Source organism: Melanerpes formicivorus, unplaced genomic scaffold (genome assembly GCF_026170545.1).
Source record: "Melanerpes formicivorus ecotype bairdi unplaced genomic scaffold, bMelFor1.0.p_v2 SCAF_24, whole genome shotgun sequence".
In the NCBI taxonomy this organism is placed as follows: domain Eukaryota; kingdom Metazoa; phylum Chordata; class Aves; order Piciformes; family Picidae; genus Melanerpes; species Melanerpes formicivorus.
Genome location: NW_027142376.1, coordinates 1,290,397 through 1,308,140, shown reverse-complemented (window position 1 = coordinate 1,308,140; position 17,744 = coordinate 1,290,397). Strand labels below are relative to the sequence as shown.

Below are 17,744 nucleotides of genomic sequence, written 5' to 3'. Positions count from 1 at the left end.
TGAAATCACAGAATCATTAACATTGGAAAATTAAGAGCATTGAGTCCAACTGTAACCCAGCTACCATGACCTTTAAACTATATTGTGAAGTGCCACAATCTATACGCTTCTGGGACACCCCCAAAGATGGTGACTCCACCATCTCCCCAGGCAGCCTGTTCCAGTGCCTGACTCCCTTTCCTAATACCCAGCCCAAAATTCCCCTGGCACACCCTAAGGCCATTTCCTCTTGTCCTATTGTTAGCTGCTTAGGAGAAGAGACCAACATCAGCCTCACTCCAACCTCCTTTCACGTAGTTGTAGAGAGCGATAAGATCTCCCTTTAGCCTTCTCCTGCCTAAACAGCCCTCGTTCCCTCAGTTGCTCCTTGCACAACCTGCCCTCCAAACCCCTTGCCAGCCTTCTGACTCTTCTCTTGACACTCTCCAGGACTTCAGTGTCTTATACTGTGGCACCCAGACTGAACACAGTACTCAAGCTGTGGCCTCACTTCCCTATTGCTGTTGTCTACGCTATTGCTATTCCAGGCCAGGATGCTGTTGGCCACCTTTACTGCCTGGCTCTTCTTCAATGGGCACCACCACATCCTTTTCCACCAGGCTCCATTCCAGCCACTTTGCCCCAAGCCTGGAGAATTGCTTGGGGTTGTTGTGACCCAAGTGTCGGACCCAGCACTTGGTCTTGTTAAACCTCATCCCAGTGATCTCAGCTTGTTGATCTAACCTGTCCAGATCCCTCTGCAGAGCCTTCCTATCTTCAGCCAGATCAACACTCCCACCCAACTTAGTGTCACCTGCAAATTTGATAAAGACGTGAAACTTTCATATCCCCACCCCCCCAACCCAAAGGTGCACTCCAGGGTGTCCAGAACTGTGTTGTCTGCCTGCTGTAACTTCCTGTGGGGAAGTCAACTAGATGCTGAGTGAGAAAACTATTTCCTTTTCTGTACAAAGGCATTTCCTTCTCTAACACCGCTTCATTGCACCACTTGCTCCTGTTACAAGACAGCTGGCAACTGTTTAGCTTTGTAATAGTAAAATATTTTGGTTCCATAAAAATACAACCTGGAAGCTTTATAAAACAGGAAGAAAAAACCTTCAGGTCCATATAGGTGTGATAAAAACCTCTCTTAATTAAGAAAAGGTTCAGAAGCAGAGGACTGGGTTCACAACAGTTGCTGAAAAATTAGGAGAGGAAGGGGAACTTAACTACTTGAAGGGATTTTCTTTATTCCTGTAAACACAGAGAACTGAACTGCATTGAGTCTTTGCTTGCTGTACTACCAGTGTCACAGCGAAGCTGGAGAGGTGTTGAAATCAGCATGCCCTAGCTCTTCGGGTGATGTGCAGTGCCAGCAGACAGCCTGAGTTCCACAGGGGCCCTTTTAGCTAACCCCCACAGCTGCTGGGGTAGCACCTTCCTGTGCTACCCTGTGAGATCCACCTGGGCTGGTTACTGGATGGAAGCTCTTGTCATGGGTCTCTGCATGGGTCTCTGCAAGCAAGGAGAGGCAAAGGCTGTCTCTCAGAAGTTACTCAGTAAAGGTGCTTGCTTTTAAGTCTTCTAGGAAAGCCACTTAACAGAAGCTGCATTAGACTGGTCAAGAACCATCGGGATTCCAGTACTTTTATATGCTTGGTGCTACACAAACCCACCAAAGATGTTTGGCCAGGTGTAATGTGCCTTCCAAAGTAGCATCAAGAATATGGCAGGTCTTCATCGCTACTGGTGTTACAGGACTGCTGCGGGCCCTGCTGCAGGGAACTCTGGAGCAAGTTTTGCTCAACACAGAGGAAACTGTGTGGACAAGATGCAGGCAAATGGCAGGGAAGAACTGGGTGCATTCTCATTTCTAAATGGGTGGTGAATCCAAACAACTGATGGTCCCTGTGCAATGTATGACATCTGCCCGAGCCAGCAAGTGTATTGGCAGGCCCCTAAGTTGGACAAAACTGTATTGCTACCTGAAGAAACAAACCCAAATGGAAACTCATCAGCTCATCTAGCATTTTTGAAGCCGTTGCTTTACAAACATCTGGTTGTATACAGCCTCTGTCTGCTGGTTGAGTTCATCAGGCAGGTGCAAGGGTAGCAGTCTGCTAAGCAGTGTTTGTTGTTCCTCAGTTGCAAATTAAATTCCTGCCCTGAACAGCCTGCTGCTGTGATAGTTTCCTTGAGGGTGATGCTGGCCTGGCAGAAGCTATTAAAATCAAACTAGAGAGTAAGAAACAAACATGCAGTTCAGTAAAGGAGGACTATGGTGGTTTCAGCCACGCCAGCAACTGGAAGAGGAACTGTGCAGATTTTTCAAGCCAATTTATAGCAAAAGATGAATATTTTCTCAATACAAATGAAATTATTGTCCAGACTGCTCTTAGGTACACACAACACAATCATAATGAATTGGTGCTTCAGTGACCTAATGATGTTAAACACAACCTGATCTGCTCCACTGTTCCTTAGACAAAAAAACCCACAACTGCTAGGGGAAGAGTGGTGCCCAAGTGTCCTCTTGAAGTTATTTAGGATTTCAGCAGCTGCTGGCAATTCTGAGACCTTTGCTCTCCCTCTTTTCCTGACATGCTGCAACTCTCTTGGCTGCTTCTGCTGCACCTGTGTCCCCTCTGAAAGAAGCCCTGTGGGCTGTGGTGTATTTAATGGGAGCCACATGGTTAAAGCAGCTTGGCACTGAACACATCAGCTTGCTGGTTTTGCTTTTTCCTTTTGAACATGTGCATCTTAAAAGAGCTCAAACATGGAGAGGAAGTGGCTTCTGAGGCTCTTCAAGGTCAAGAGGTAAGGTACTCTGTGTTTGCTGACTATTAGGTAGTAAAACAAAAGCAGGGATTTGAATGTGATTTTGCTCTTGCCCCAGTCCACTGATTTGCTGGCTTCCACCTTCAGCCATGGCTTTCTTCCTTCTCCAGGTTTACAGATTTGATTTAGAGGAACATTGGTGTGATCTGATGATGCAGCCCATTCTCATGTCTTTGTTCACCCTGTGGGCTGGTTAGAATGACCGGGAGCGCTCAAAGAGGTGCTCTGCTAGGTCTCTAGGGGGAAAGTGAGAGACAGAATTTCTTTGCAAGCTCTGCTTCCCCTAAGCAAGGCAATCATGTTTCTAGTGTTGCTGGTAAGGTCTATGTGGGGATACATCCCTCAGGCCTGGGATAAGCAGGGGCAGAGCTGGCTGGTGGTATTGTGATGTAGCATTTTGTAAAGCCAGACCAAGACCATAGTGTGTGCTGCTCAACTGATAGGGTGGTGGTGAGCAAGTGCTGTGTTGTTGCTTGTGGTGGTTGTGGCCTAGTTTCTTGGACACTTGTACACCTTGCCCCCACTGCAGGTCCCAGGCTTTCTAAGCTGACAGCTGTGACAAAGGGCAGGTGAATAGCACCATGTGCCAGATGCTCCTAGCCCAGGCTAGGGAGGGGCAGCGTAGGCTGGGGCTGTTTTCCACATACACAACTTCTTTGAAGATCAGTAACAAGTCAAAACTCAGGAAGTGGTAACTGACAGATGTGAAGCAGTCAAGATGTGAAGCAGTCAAAAGAAACCTCGTAGGGTCATCGTCATAGGAGACTCCCTACTGAAGGGAACAGAGGCCCAATATGCAGACCAGACCCATTTCATAGAGCGGTCAACTGCCTCCCTGGTGCCCAAGTAAAAGACATTGTAGATAAAATTCCCAACCTCATGAGTCCTTCAGACTACTACCCACTGCTGGTCTTTCAGGTGGGTAGTGATGATGCAACAATGAGAGGCTCACAATCAATTAAAAGAGATTTCAGAACCTTAGGGCAACTGCTAAAGGGATCAGGGGCTCAAGCTGTGTTCTCTACTATCCCTCTAATGTCAGCAATGGATGAGGGAACACTGAGGAAGGGCCGACAGGTCAATTCATGGCTCAGGGGCTGGTGCCATCAACAGGGCTTTGGGTTCTACAATCATGGATTGGTTTTCAAGGCACCAGAGCTGAAAGCAACTTATGGGACACACTTGTCCCAGAGGGGGAAAAGAATCCTGGGGCAGGAATTGGCAGGGCTCATTGATAGGGCTTTAAACTAGATTTGAAGGGGTTAATAGTCTCCTGCTGGCCGGTGACAGAGGGGCAGCTCACCAGCAGCAGAGAGATGGAGAGCTGGTAAGGGCTCTCAACTTGCTGCCCTGAGGCAAGCCATGAATGATCCACCAGGACATTCTGTGGAAACCGAGGGGAATTGGCACAAGAGGAGGACAGGGCCAGCCCAGCTGAAGTGCTTCTATGCGAATGCGCGCAGCTTGGGCAACAAACAGGATGAGTTAAGGGCCACTGTGCTGCTGAGATGCCACGACATAGTGGCTGTTACTGACACTTGGTGGGAGGATTCCCATGACTGGAATGTAGGCATAGATGGGTATAAGCTCTTTAGGAAGGATAGGCAGGGAAGGAGAGGAGAAGGTGTTTCCCTCTATGTCAATAACCAGCTGGAATCAGTGGAGCTCCAACTGGGGAGGGATGATGAGCTGGTGGAGAGTGTATGGGTTAAAATTAAAGGCAAGACAGGGGAAGGAGATATTACTGTGGGGGTCTCCTATAGGCCACCTGATCATCAGAACCAAGCAGATGAGGCCCTCCACAGGCAAACAGACCCTGGTCCTCATGGGTGATTTCAACCACCCTGACATCTGCTGGAGGGACAACACAGCAAGGCACCAGCAATCCAGGATGTTCCTGGACTGCATAGAAGACAACTTCCTCCTCCAAATGGTAGAGGAACCAACAAGAAAAGGTGCTATGCTGGACCTTGTTCTCACCAACAGGGAAGGGCTGGTAAGCAATGTGAGGCTCAGAGACAGCCTTGGCTGCAGTGACCATGAAGCAGTTGAATTTAATATCCTCAGGGCAATCAGCAGGAAGTATTCCAAGCTCACGACCCTAGACTTTAGGCGTGCAGATTTTGATCGCTTCAGGGATCTGCTAGCCAAAGTGTCATGGGACAAAGCCCTGGAGGGAAGAGGGACCCAGGACAGCTGGTCAGTATTCAAGGACCACCTCCTCTGTGTCCAGGAGCTCTGTATACCAACAAAGAGAAAAGCAGGTAAGAATGCTAGGAGGCCTACCTGGATGAGCAAGGAGCTACTGGACACACTATTACTTAAAAGGAAACTCTACAGGAAGTGGAGAGAAGGACAGGTAGAACAGGGGGTATATAAGGAAGCTGCCCGAGCAGCAAGAGTCCTGGTTAGGAAAGCCAAAGCAGAGTTTGAATTTAATCTAGCCAGGGAGATTAAAGGGAACACTAAGAACTTCTACAGGTATATTAATGGGAAGAAGAAGACTAGGGAAGGTGTGGGCCCCCTCAGAAAGGAAACTGGTGACATGGTCACAAGTGATGAGGAAAAGGCTGAGGTACTTAATAACTTCTTTACCTCAGTCTTCACTGCAAGGGCCTCTAGCCACACTCCTGATGTTATGGAAGACAATGCCAGGGATGGGGAGGAAGAACTGCCCATTGTAAGTGAAGATCAGGTTCGTGATCAGCTGAAGAACCTGAAAGTGTTCAAGTCCATGGGACCCGACGGGATACACCCACGGATACTGAGAGAACTGGCAGATGAGGTTGCTAAACCCCTCTCTATTATATTTCAAAAGTCATGGCAGTCTGGGGAAGTCCCCACAGACTGGAATAGGGGAAACATTGCCCCCATCTTCAAAAAGGGCAAGAAGGAGGAACCAGGGAACTCCAGGCCAGTCAGTCTCACCTCTGTGCCTGGAAAGAGCATGGAGCAGATCCTCACGGAGGCACTACTAGCTCAGAAGAATAGTGAAGAGGTGATTGGGAACAGTCAGCATGGCTTTGCCAAGGGCAAATCCTGCCTGACCAACCTGGTGGCCTTCTATGAACAGGTGACAAAATTAATAGCTGAGGGGCGAGCAACTGATGTTGTTTACCTGGACCTGAGCAAAGCCTTCGACACTGTCCCGCACCACATCCTGGTCTCCAAACTGGTGACACATGGGTTTGATGGGTGGACCACCAGATGGATAAGGAACTGGCTTGATGGCCACACCCAAAGAGTGGCTGTCAATGGCTCCATGTCCCAGTGGAGGCCAGGGACAAGCGGAGTCCCTCAGGGATCAGTCCTGGGACCTGTCTTGTTCAACATCTTTGTGGGTGCCATGGACAGTGGCATTGAGTGCACCCTCAGCAAGTTTGCTGATGACACCAGGCTGTGTGGTGCAGCAGACACGCTGGAGGGAAGGGAGGCCATCCAGAGGGACCTTGACAGGCTGGAGAGGTGGGCACAAGCCAACCTCATGAGGTTCAACAAGAGCAAGGGCAGGGTCCTGCATCTGGATCGAGGCAACCCCAGGCACAAATACAGGCTGGGCAGTGACTGGCTGGAAAGCAGCCCTGAGGAGAGAGACTTGGGGGTGCTGGTGGACAAAAAGCTCAACATGAGCTCTCAGTGTGCACTTGCAGCCCGCAAAGCCAATCAGATCCTGGGCTGCATCAGGAGAAGTGTGGCCAGCAGGTCAAGGGAGGTGATCCTCCCCCTCTGCTCAGCCCTGGTGAGACCCCACCTGGAGTACTGCATCCAGTTCTGGAGCCCCTATTACAAGAGGGATATGGAGGTGCTGGAGCGTGTCCAAAGAAGGGCCACAAGGATGATCAGAAGGCTGGAGCACCTCTCCTATGAGGACAGACTGAAGGAGTTGGGGCTGTTCAGTCTGGAGATGAGAAGACTCTGAGGTGACCTAATTGTGGCCTTCCAGTATCTGAAGGGGGCCTACAAGAAGGCTGGGGAGGGACTTCTCAGGATCTCCGGTAGTGATAGAACTAGGGGGAATGGAATGAAGCTGGAGGTGGGGAGATTCAGGCTGGATGTGAGGAGGAAGTTCTTCACCATGAGAGTGGTGAAACCCTGGAATGGGTTGTCCAGGGAGGTGGTCGAGGCCCCGTCCCTGGAGGTGTTTAAGAGCAGGCTGGACAAGGCTCTGTCCAGCCTGATCTAGTGTGGGGTGTCCCTGCCCATGGCAGGGGGTTGGAAGTAGATGATCCTTGTGGTCCCTTCCAACCCTGACTGATACTATAATACTATGAATTTGACTTTTCCTTGCTAACTGCTTAATTCCCCACCAAACTTCTTCAGTGACCAAAGGCCAGAGCTGACCAATCTCTGGGTGGCTGGGAGATATTCATATCTCCCAGCTGATATTCTTGTTAGGTGGGCTGCAGTAGAGCAGGGCTAATGGCTCTAAATTATGTGGTCTGTGTTTTGTTTTGTGAAACTAGGTAGCTGTCTCTCCTTGACTCATCCCAAACCTTCCCCTGGTGTGCTGGGCATTTGGATGGGTTGGAGCAGACCTTACAAGTGCTGTTCATTTTGGTAGCTCTTCATGAATCCCAAACTAAAACAGAGGTGTATTGTTTTCTGAAATAGTTTGTCGAAGATGCCTTGGGAGGAAAGTGGGGAGGGAATGGAGTGGTGTAAGCTCTGGGCTTTGCCTAGCTGCAGCTTGATTCAGCTGCTCTGGTTAAACCCACAATCATCTTGTGGACTTTCTTACTTCACAAGTTACTAACTTGCACTCTTACTAACACTTCAAGGCATGAAGGCAGGACAGGTACTCAGGTGTCTTCAGTGCCTCAGCCTGTGCCTTAGGCTTTGCAATGCTTGGTTTGGGGCTGGAATTTGGATTGATTTGTCAGTTTGTTTTTGTTTTGTTGTTGCAATTCTCTACCTGATTGACAGAAGCAAGGCACAATCAAAATCTCCTCTGCAGTCAGAGTAAACCATGGCAGCGTTTTACCCATTCTGCACCTCCTGAGTGCTTTCCGCCCTGAGTAAACATGTCCTCCTGATCTTGTGCTGGGTGACGCTGCTGTGAAGCAGTGGTTTCTTCTGAGTAACCTGCAGCACGAGTAGCAAATCTCTTCCTGGAATTCTTAAGTTATGATGCGTGGCCTCAGCTATCTCATGAGCTGCTTAATGATAACTGTGAGGGTGCAGATCCACCTGATGTGTGATATTCCTCAGGAGTGGAAGGGGCTGCTGCTGAGCTCCACTTTTGCTGCATTAAGTTGCGCCTTGTTGAGAAATAGGGGAATTGATTGAAACAGGTTTGAGACGCTGACTTAGTCGTCTAGTAACGACAGAGCAGCCCAAGTGTCCTGTCTCTGGTCTGCAACTGTAAACCAGCTCCATTTTTCCTGGCAGTTTGTTTGTTTCAAATTCGTGCTACCAGCGCACACCCCCACATGACTTCTCCGAAACAGCAAGTCTGTTGCAAGGTGTTTATTTCGAGCTTCTGATGAACACAGGACTAAAGCAGCAAAAGAAAGTAATGACAATGAGGAGGGCAGTTTGGGGGAGGACATTGTCTACAGAGCGCCGCTTAAGTGAAGCTGCCACTTGTGACAGCCTTGTGGATTCGGGGACACAGCAGGATGCAATCGATTAATAGCTCCCTCGGCTCAGCGGGAGGTGGAGGCGCAGCTGCCTTTGGTTTTTAGCCTTCTTGCACACCAGTGCTTTCCGCTGGCGAGTGGTAAACGGGAATACTCTGACCATCCTTCAGTTTCAAGGTGACATCCTGAAGGCACCAGCTGGCACAAACCAAAGGCGATTTTAAACTTGTTTCAATCACTTTTAACGTAGTGGTAAAACCAGCGTAGAAACAGCTGGCAGAAGAGAAACAAACCATGCCCTGCGTTCACTGCTCTTAAATTCTCTCATGTGTTTTGAAGTCTGGTTTGTGAATGCCAGCTCCTGAAAGCTGTTTTCCTTAATAGCACAGCCCAGATTTAAAGGTCTGGCTTGTGTGTTCCTGTTTGTTACAACTCAACTCAAACCCCGCCAGCTATTTTTAGATAGGACACTCCTCCCCCGACCCGCTGCCTTTCTTTCTCTCCATCCTGCGGGTGCATTCCTTGCTCTACTCCTCTCCAGCCCTGGAGCCAGACTGTGTTGCTAAGGAATTATCCTGGCTTGGAGGAGTTGGAACACTGTGTGATCACTCAATGTGACTGCTGAAACCCTGACAGGGTACCACAGTGGTTACTCAGAGAAGGGAAAACTGCATTTGTTAGAGACTAAGGAGGAGCCTTTTTCTTCTGCTCCAAACCCACTTCTGTGAGGCTGCTCATGCTGATTTCCAGCTGGGAATCATAGAATTGTTTTGGTTGGAAAAGACCTGAAGGAAGTGGTATTGTCTGCAGAAGAGGAGGCTGAGGGGAGACCTCATTGCTCTCTACAACTCCCTGAAAGGAGATTAGGGTGAGGTGAGGGTTGGTCTTTTCTCCTTAGCCTCAAATGATAGAACAAGAGAAAATGGCCTCAAGTTGCACCAGGGAGGTTTAGGTTGCATATTATGAAAAAATTTGCTCCTGCAAGAGTGTTCAGGCAGTGGAACTGGCTGCCCAGGGAGGTGGGGGAGTCACCATTCCCGGAGGCATTAAAAAAATGTGTAGAGATGGCACTGTGGGACGTGGCTTAGTGGGCATGGTGGTGGTGAGTTGACAGTTGGACTCAATTTTAGAGGTCTTTTCCAACCAAAATCATTCTATGATTCTGCGACACCAAGTCCTGCCTAGCCCCAAGTGGAGCTGTGCACAGAAGTCTGCATATAGAAGGAGATGTTGAAGTCTGACAGATTTGTCTGCCACAAACCCCTTTACAGAAAGTGTTTTTGGTTGGGTGTTGTTTTTTTTCCTCCCCGCTTAAGCTTTGAGGGATGCCTGAAGAGCTCATTTTAGGCCAGAACTGAGAGAGATGCACACACTCAATTACTGTCATAGCTTAACATCGTGCAAGCTTCAGTCATCCTCACAGTAGCTCAGTCAAATGGGTAGGAACAGTTATTTCCCTCCATCTGTGAGGAAGGAGTAAGGAGGAGTGAGATGAGAGCCCAGGGCCCAGAGAAGTGTGGTGTGTGAGAACAGTGGCTGGGGACCTCTGGCATATCTCTGCTCACTAGGGAGGAGGCCAGACCTGGCCAAGTCTCACAAGACCCAGTCTCGCACCTTCCATCATTTTACACCTTACTTCTTGTAGCTATTTGGAAGAGAAATCCAGTAAATTATGCTCATCTATTTATGACAAGACAATATCGCCATATGGCCATCAACACCCAAGCAAAAGTGTTGGAGCTTGGGTTTTCTAAATAGAGATAACAGGAGTGCTTAACAACTCCAGGGACAAGGATTATGGGAAGAGCTTTGTGTCTCAGACTTTCCTCTTTTAAAGTGGACTTTGAATTCATGGAGTAATCCTTTGCTCAGGTTGGAGAAATCCACTTACCTTTGACAAGGATCAGGCTTCCTCATGACAAAAATGTAATGTTGCTACTAGATGGTGTGGGATCAGGGCATCCTCCTGCTGTAACCTCTGTTCTAGCACTTTTTTACACTGATGACCATTTAATGGATAGCTTGGAAAAAAACACACAGCCTGATTGGGGGTTTTGGGTGTTTTTTTTTCCTCCTGTTGACAGGCTAGGTCATTCCCCTACAGCAGTAGGTACCACTGGACTGGAGCTAGGGCTTCTTCTGTGCAATGGGCTCTGCACCTCCCTGGGGAGGAGGGCTGGGAGGAGACCTTGGCTCAGGGGATTTGTTTGTATCCTGAGCTATAGTTTGCCGGATGCCCTTCACACAAATGAAGGGTCTGTGTGGCTCTTCTGCCTGTGTGCACAGGGATGAATTGAGTGCATCTCTCAGCTAATTCCTTTTGTTGTGACCATGCCAACAGCCTTTCACAAGACCTTCAGGCAGTTGTTTCTGCTGCTTCTATGTGTGTGAGCTCAGCAGCACAGGTGCCTAGAGCAAATATCCTGCTCCAGCCTTTTCTCCTACCTCTTCTGTCCCTATGTGTACGTTTCTCCTGGCACCTCCTCCAGTACTCACCGTTGATGGGAATGATCCATCTCAGAGTTAATGTAGAGATAGCCTGCTGACTTTGCTCCAGACACTGGCAATTTTATCTGCAAACATTAAAGTATGTTCAGGATTCAATGATGCATGTTATGAAATTGATTCTGTGAAATGGACACTTACTCCTTCTGCAAAGACTTAAGACCTTACTAAAAACTTGCTGTATTTCAGAGTTTCCTTAAGTTTTCCTAGCAGCTATTGTGTGCATGGCTACACAAGTGTGCCTGCTCTGCCACACATTAATCTTTCTCTGCTGAAAGAATGTGCTGTGTTGCAGCTGCAGCCTCCAGGGAAAACCACTCGCTTCCTGAAATATTATGAGCCTTTCCTTACCAAAATGCATGGTGATGCAGAGGTGACCTGCACTGCTAAAGCTTCTCATAACCACAACAACCCTGTAGACTGAGATACTCTGAGGATCAGTCCCTCAATGCATCAAGGCAGTTGAGATGTTCAGTGGTGTATAAGTGAGATGTTCAATGATGGTGTTAGGTTGATGGTTGAAACTGATCACAGAATCACTCAGGTTGGAAAAAAACCCTCAGGATCACAGAGTCCAACAGATAACCCTACTTTACAAGGTTCACCCCTAAACCATATCCCCAAGCACCACATCCAAGTGACCTTTAAACACATCCAGGGTTAGTGACTCAACCACCTCCCTGGGAAGCCCATTCCAATGCCTGAACACTGAAAAAAGTTTTCCTAATGTCCATTCTGATGGTCTTAGAGGTCTCTTCTAACCTAAATTACTATGATTTTTTTCTCTTTTTTCTTGGTCACAAATTCTATCACTCAGTTGTTGAACAAAACATGCTGGGAGCAGCAGCAGTGGCCACAGCTAGTTGTTTGAATGAAAGAAATGTGTCTTGGGTGCAGTATCTGCTGGTGGGAATGCAATCACCAAGAGAAAATGACAGCAGTTCTCCAACAGGGCCAGGAGCTGGAAATCATAGAATCACCAAGGTTGGAAAAGACCTCAAAGATCATCAAGTCCAACCTGTCACCCAAGACCTCATGACTACTAAACCATGGCACCAAGTCCTATGTCCAATCCCCTCTTGAACACCTCCAGGGATGGTGACTCCACCACCTCCCTGGGCAGCACATTCCAATGGCTAACAACTCTCTCTGTGAAGAACTTTCTCCTCACCTTGAGCCTAAACCTCCCCTGGTGCAGCTTGAGCATGTGTCCGCTTGTTCTGGTGCTGGTTGCCTGGGAGAAGAGACCAACCCCCTCCTGGCTACAACCACACTTCAGGTAGTTGTAGAGAGCAATGAGGTCTCCTCTGAGACTCCTCTTCTCCAGGCTAAACAATCCCAGCTCCCTCAGCCTCTCCCTCATAGGGCTTGTGCTTGAGGCCTCTCACCAGCCTCGTTGCTGCAGAGTCAGTAAATCAGTCTATGGTATGATCATTAATACCAGTGTATTTCATGAGAATATCAATCTTGGTGAGTGTGAAAAAGCAGAGAAGAAAGTTGGTGGTTTGTGCCTTGGGTGAGGTCAGCAGAAGGCAGGGTTTGACTTCACCCTGAGTCACCCAAGCAACCGGCATTCTTCAATAGTGACACAGGCAAACGTTGGTGGGACGGGTTCTCTCCTCTTCAATTAGCCAAAGAGGGTGTGAGGGAGTTTTGCATATTTTTTTGGCCTCAGATATGCTTCCTGGTAGAATCTCTAAAAGCTGGGAAACTGGGGAATGTTTTGGCCCATGCGATACCACATGAGTGAAGCACGGCTGGAGTAAGATGGAAAGTGGAATTTTATGTGAGTTGCTTAAAGACTGATTTTTCTTGCCCTGACAGCCCTTCTCCTTCAGTCTGCCATCTGTCCTGTTCTTTAATGCCCTTGCTTGGGACCTTGGACTCAGAACTACTCACTAGCAGGCACAAAATGATTCATATGTGACAAGATCCCTCACTGAGGGACCTGAAGAAGTCACTTAGCAACATTTTGCATCACCAGCAAAACCAAGGAAGGGCAGCCAGCCCTGGATTAAGGGCTGAAGACACTGACGCATAGTCAGAGACGTCAGAGAACTGAGAGTGGAAGTGGACTTCTGTTTGTGAGCCCTGAGCTGACACAAGGCAGCCTTGCGCAATGCCTCAGCAGGCTGCATGGTGTTCTCCAGCCACTGTGTAACCCCAGCTCCCAGGCCTGTGCCAGGCAGCTGCCCTCCATGGCACAGGCTTGCAGATGCATTTCAGAGCAGCACCATTTGTGCTGTGCCACGGCACAGCTTGCACGTGGCTGTACATCTCTGTCCAAAACTACTGTGAGACGTATCCATGGGGAGAAGGAAGGCAGCTGCTCTTTTAAAGCTGGCTCTTTCTGCAAATATCTGGAAAGAGGTGGGGGTTGGTCTCTTCTCCCTAGTAACAACTGATACAGGACAAGAGGAAATGGCCTCAAGTTGCACCAGGGGAGGTTTAGGTTGGATGCTGAAGTAAACTTCTAGACTGAAAGGGTTCCCAGACTGGTACAGGCTCCCCAGGGAAGTGGTTTATTCCCCATCTCTGCAGGTGTTGAAAAGAAGCAGAAATGTGGTGCCCAGGGACCTACCTTAGCACGAGACTTGGTACAGTTAGATAACAGTTGGACTCACAATGGATGATCTTAAAGGTTGTTTTAGTTTGGTTTTTTGGTGGTGTTTTGTTTGGTTATTTTTTTTAACAAAAGCACCAAGATTCTGAAATTCTACGGAAATTATTTTGTGGCTTAGGAGAGGGACTGACTGGCTTGGGAGCCATGCTGTGATGTGCCCCATATAGCACAACATGAAGATGCTGCTCTTGCTGTTCCTAGTTCTTCACTTTAGACTGTAGATACATGCTCTGGAAATCTGCTCCTCTTCCAAATCAACTGCCAACCCATCCTACTGCCTTCCAGTGCTCCCCAGTGACTTGTGACCTGCTGAAACCCCTGCTGGCTGATCTCTTGTCACTTTGGGAAGCCACCTTGTGACACCCTCAGCATTACCTGTGCTCTCTGTGTGTCCACACGATTGCTCCCATCTGTCAGCCGGATGTTGTGAACCTTGAGCGGGGGGGCACCCAGGGCTTCTAGGGCATCAGGGCTGCTGTGCAATTGCTCCAGAGCCTGCTGATAATACTGGGTCCTGGCAAAACTTTCTAGGTGAGAGAAACATAGTAGTGAGGAGACTGACCACTTCAAATGTAAGTCAAAAAAAGGATGTTTCCTCCAGACTACATAACCTTCCTAAAAACCAGTCCAAAACTATTAACTAGGAGAAATATGGCAGGGGGGTTGGACTAAGATGGTCTTCTGAGGTCCCATCCAATCCTACCAATCTGTGACTAGGAGAAAGGAAGAAATACCTCCTTACATCAGAGAAACAGTGCTGAATTGTGGTGTTATTCAGCTCAGATAGGTGAAGAGGGCTCTGAATATAGCCTGTTCCATACTGAAACAGTTCAGCTTATGGTGGTGTCTCCTGCTCTTCAGCTGTTTGTACCTCACCTAAATGAGACTGAAAAGCAAAAGAGGGAGGGGGGAGAGAATAAAAGGTGCATTTCTGAAAGTGTGCTGGATGTAATTCAATTGATGATTATTTTTTTTTAATGCTGATCCTCCTTCAAAAAGGAAAGTAAAATACTTTAGAAAACATTTTGTAGATGTTGCTGAGAGACAGGAACATAGTGCTGTGGAATACTCTTGCTGTGGTCTTGATGTGGCTTTTCAAGGTGCAACCATGAAGCTGAAGCTCCACTCATGGATGCTTTGATAGGGAGGCACAAAGCACCACCAGGATGAATAGTCCAGTAGCAACAACAGCACAGTGGACTGGATGCTGTGGTGTTGGCACACAGAGGACAGTTGTAGGAAATGGCTGTTTATCAATGTCTGGTTACTATACACAGCTGAGAAATGCTGTCCACTGGTGACTACCACACAGTGCAGAGCTGTGGGGCTGGATCTGCGCCCACCCTCCTTATGGAGGATGAGCCGTGTTTGGAACAGTCTTAAGGCATGCCTACTGAGATTTCTACATGTGCCTCACACCAGCCTGGCTTCACTCTCTTGACATCAAGAAGGGCAGAGTTAAGCTGAGAGTGTGCACATGTGAAAAATTGGGAATTTTGCTTTAATCCTCCAAAGAGTTTAAACTAAAGTGTAATGTTTGTCTCCTAGCCTCTTGCCTGTCAGTTTTATTCCTGGAGTGTGAAGCCAAAGGATGTTGCTCCCTCTCTCTAATTAAAGGCATGCCTGTGAGCAGGCAGCATCCAGTTAGCATAGAAACAGCTTTTCTAGGCTGCAGCCTGTTGCTGGTCCTCCCCAGCCCCCTGGGCCATCCTAAGGAGCTCTAGTAAAAGGAGTTGCAGCATGGCTGATCATGCCAGGTAGCCTCCCATACCATGTTAAAAGTACATTATGTTGATCCTGCATGTTGGAGGGGGAACAAGTTTGAGTTTTCTGGTGCTCCTCAGCTGTTCTTGCTAGCATCTCATGTATTGGATGTGAAGTGCCCAACTAATCCATTTCTTCATCCATTTTCAGTAGAAGAGCTGGAAGGATGCTAGGGTTGGCTGGGGAGTCTGCTCTTATGAGGGGAGTGTGAAGGAGAGTGAGCAGAAATAGCATTTCCTGAGTGTTTATACAAGCTTGCACAGGCACCATGTGCATGCAAACTTCTCTTCAGCTAGAAGGAAGGGAAGCACCCCTTTTACTCTGCTCCCATCACTATGGAAGCTCCTTGCAAATCCCAGTATGAGGCAGTTCTGTCCATCAGGACAGCAGAAGGAACTGGAATAGCTCTGGACATGGGTCAAAGGAGAAAGAGTCTCGGTGTGGCTCCCCTGTTAGAGGCTAGAGAAAACCACACTCTGCAGTAAACAGTGTCCCTTCAGCAGCCTAGTTGGCTTGTCACCATTATCATACAGCTACTTGGTAGCCACCAATATTGCCACAGAGCAAGAAGCAGCCATTGTGTTGTGTCACTTGATTGCCCAGCTTGGTGGGGAATGAGCCTTTTGACTTTCTGTATACCATAGGGTTGACTTTCCCCACACCCCCTGATATTTCTAGGTACCAATGCTGAAACTGAAAGTTAAAACATGGTAATGTCCCTGTTAAAGCAGATTCCATATTTTAAAGCATAAGAGAATTATTGTGTCACGTACTCCAGAGCTTGAGGGTATGAGCTGCCTAAAATGAAAGCGGCTTTCCAGCCTTGTCTGATTTGTTATTAATATGTGGAAAATGAAGGGGAGGGTTCCAAGCTTATCTGAGGGCTTGAGGAACAGGCTTGGCCACACTTTTCTGGCAACATCCCCTGATATAAGGGTAGGTGAAAAGCAGTATCGTGATAGCACGAGCAAAGGAGAGGCACAAGGCCAAGGGGTGGGTGTCAGGAGGATGGGGCCAGTCTTTTTTGCAGTGCCGTGATGCCCAGTTGACAGGATCAGAGGGAACAGGTACAAGCTTGAACACAGGAAGCTCCATCTACACATGAGGAGCAACTTCTTTACTTTGAGGGTAGTGGAACACTAGAAAACATTGCCCAGAGAGGTGGTGGAGTATCATTCTCTAAAGTCATTCAAAACTCACCTGGACATCACTTGTCTGTGCTCCTGCAAAACCTGCTCTAGGTATTCCTGCTCTGGCAGCAGGGTTGCACTAGATTATTTCCAGAGATTCCTTCCAACCCCTATCATTCTAAGAGGAGGCATATAACACCTCCTGAGAGAGAGGCAAAACCTGATTCTGGCCTGATGCTACATATCTAGGAACAACTTGACAAATAAGAAACATCTATCCAAGGGAAATATATATATTTGGACTCATAATTTGGATTCTTTGCCAAAGGCAAATAGCAATGGCACCTGTCTAGCTTTTTCTCTTTGTCCTGGTCTTCTATATGCTGAATGGTCTTATCTTCCTTTCCTTCAGGAGAAGCTAATCATATCTTAGCACTTCAGATGTGCTGTCTTTAAGGGTGAGCACCCCAGAGCTTTGCAGCTCCAACCACTAGGCACTAATACCTTCTCACAGCTGGTCCTCTTTTCCCACCCAGTGCTAAAGTCTCAGTAAGAAATGAAACCTCTGCGACTGTTTAAACTTTCACTTCACCCTCGCCCTCAGGAAACACTCCAGAAACCAGACTTTCTCTTGCCCACAGCAGTCTGCTCCCTCTGCAGCACCCACCTCTGGGAAGGCATGCAGCAGCCCTGGGTCAAGCAACTCTGCACAAGGAGGCATAACCAAGAGGCTCAGCCACGCTTCCCTTTAACTTCATCCACTCTCCACATCTTGCAGGCTGCTATTTTCCCTGCTGCTCTGGGCAAAAGAGAAAGGAGGCCACTGACAGCACCAAAGCTTACTTTGCATAAGATTGTACATCACGATGCATCCCCCGCCGCTGAACAGCCCCATGAACACAGCCATTTGCTGCAGTTTCCTTAGAGAAGCTGGCATTTTCCCTCTCTGAAAAGAAAAAGGGAAGACGTGTGTTGTAAAAGAAGAAAGCTAAAGGGTTATTTCCCCCTCCCCGCCTTTCCTCAAAGCCCTTTCCAAAGCGAGCCTGAATGAAAGCGCAGCGCACAGGCACCAGGCTCCTGCTCGCTGGGGCCCCACCGTGCGCCCAGAAGGAAAGGTGGTGAGAAGCGAGCAAAGCGGGGACCCAGCTGGCTTGAATGTGTTTATTCAAGTTCTTTTAGCGATGCCACCACTTCGCTAATTGCCGAGAAGAAAATGACCTCCCCGGTGTGGCCGGGGGCCAGCGCCACGGCGCATTGTGGCAGGGGGCTCCCGGTGCCCGCTCGCTCGCACACTGCGAGCATTCAGGCTCCAGGGGCTGGATTTCT

The 17,744-nt window shown here is 48.3% G+C and overlaps 1 protein-coding gene across 5 annotated transcripts in view; it reads right to left on the bottom strand.

Annotated features, from left to right (window-relative positions):
- Window positions 1-8,268: 8,268 nt before the first annotated feature.
- The window catches only part of COA1 (cytochrome c oxidase assembly factor 1), a 58,501-nt gene continuing 49,025 nt past the window's right edge, over window positions 8,269-17,744 (bottom strand). For all 5 annotated transcript variants that reach the window (XM_068152566.1, XM_068152567.1, XM_068152569.1 and 2 more), the window contains 4 exons: window positions 17,262-17,364; window positions 13,900-14,051; window positions 10,893-10,969; window positions 8,269-8,594 (listed from right to left, as the gene is read on the bottom strand). In XM_068152566.1, coding sequence (XP_068008667.1) covers window positions 8,498-8,594; window positions 10,893-10,969; window positions 13,900-14,051; window positions 17,262-17,364 — 429 coding nt within the window. In that variant the 3' untranslated portion in view covers window positions 8,269-8,497. The remainder of the gene's footprint in view (window positions 8,595-10,892; window positions 10,970-13,899; window positions 14,052-17,261; window positions 17,365-17,744) is intronic.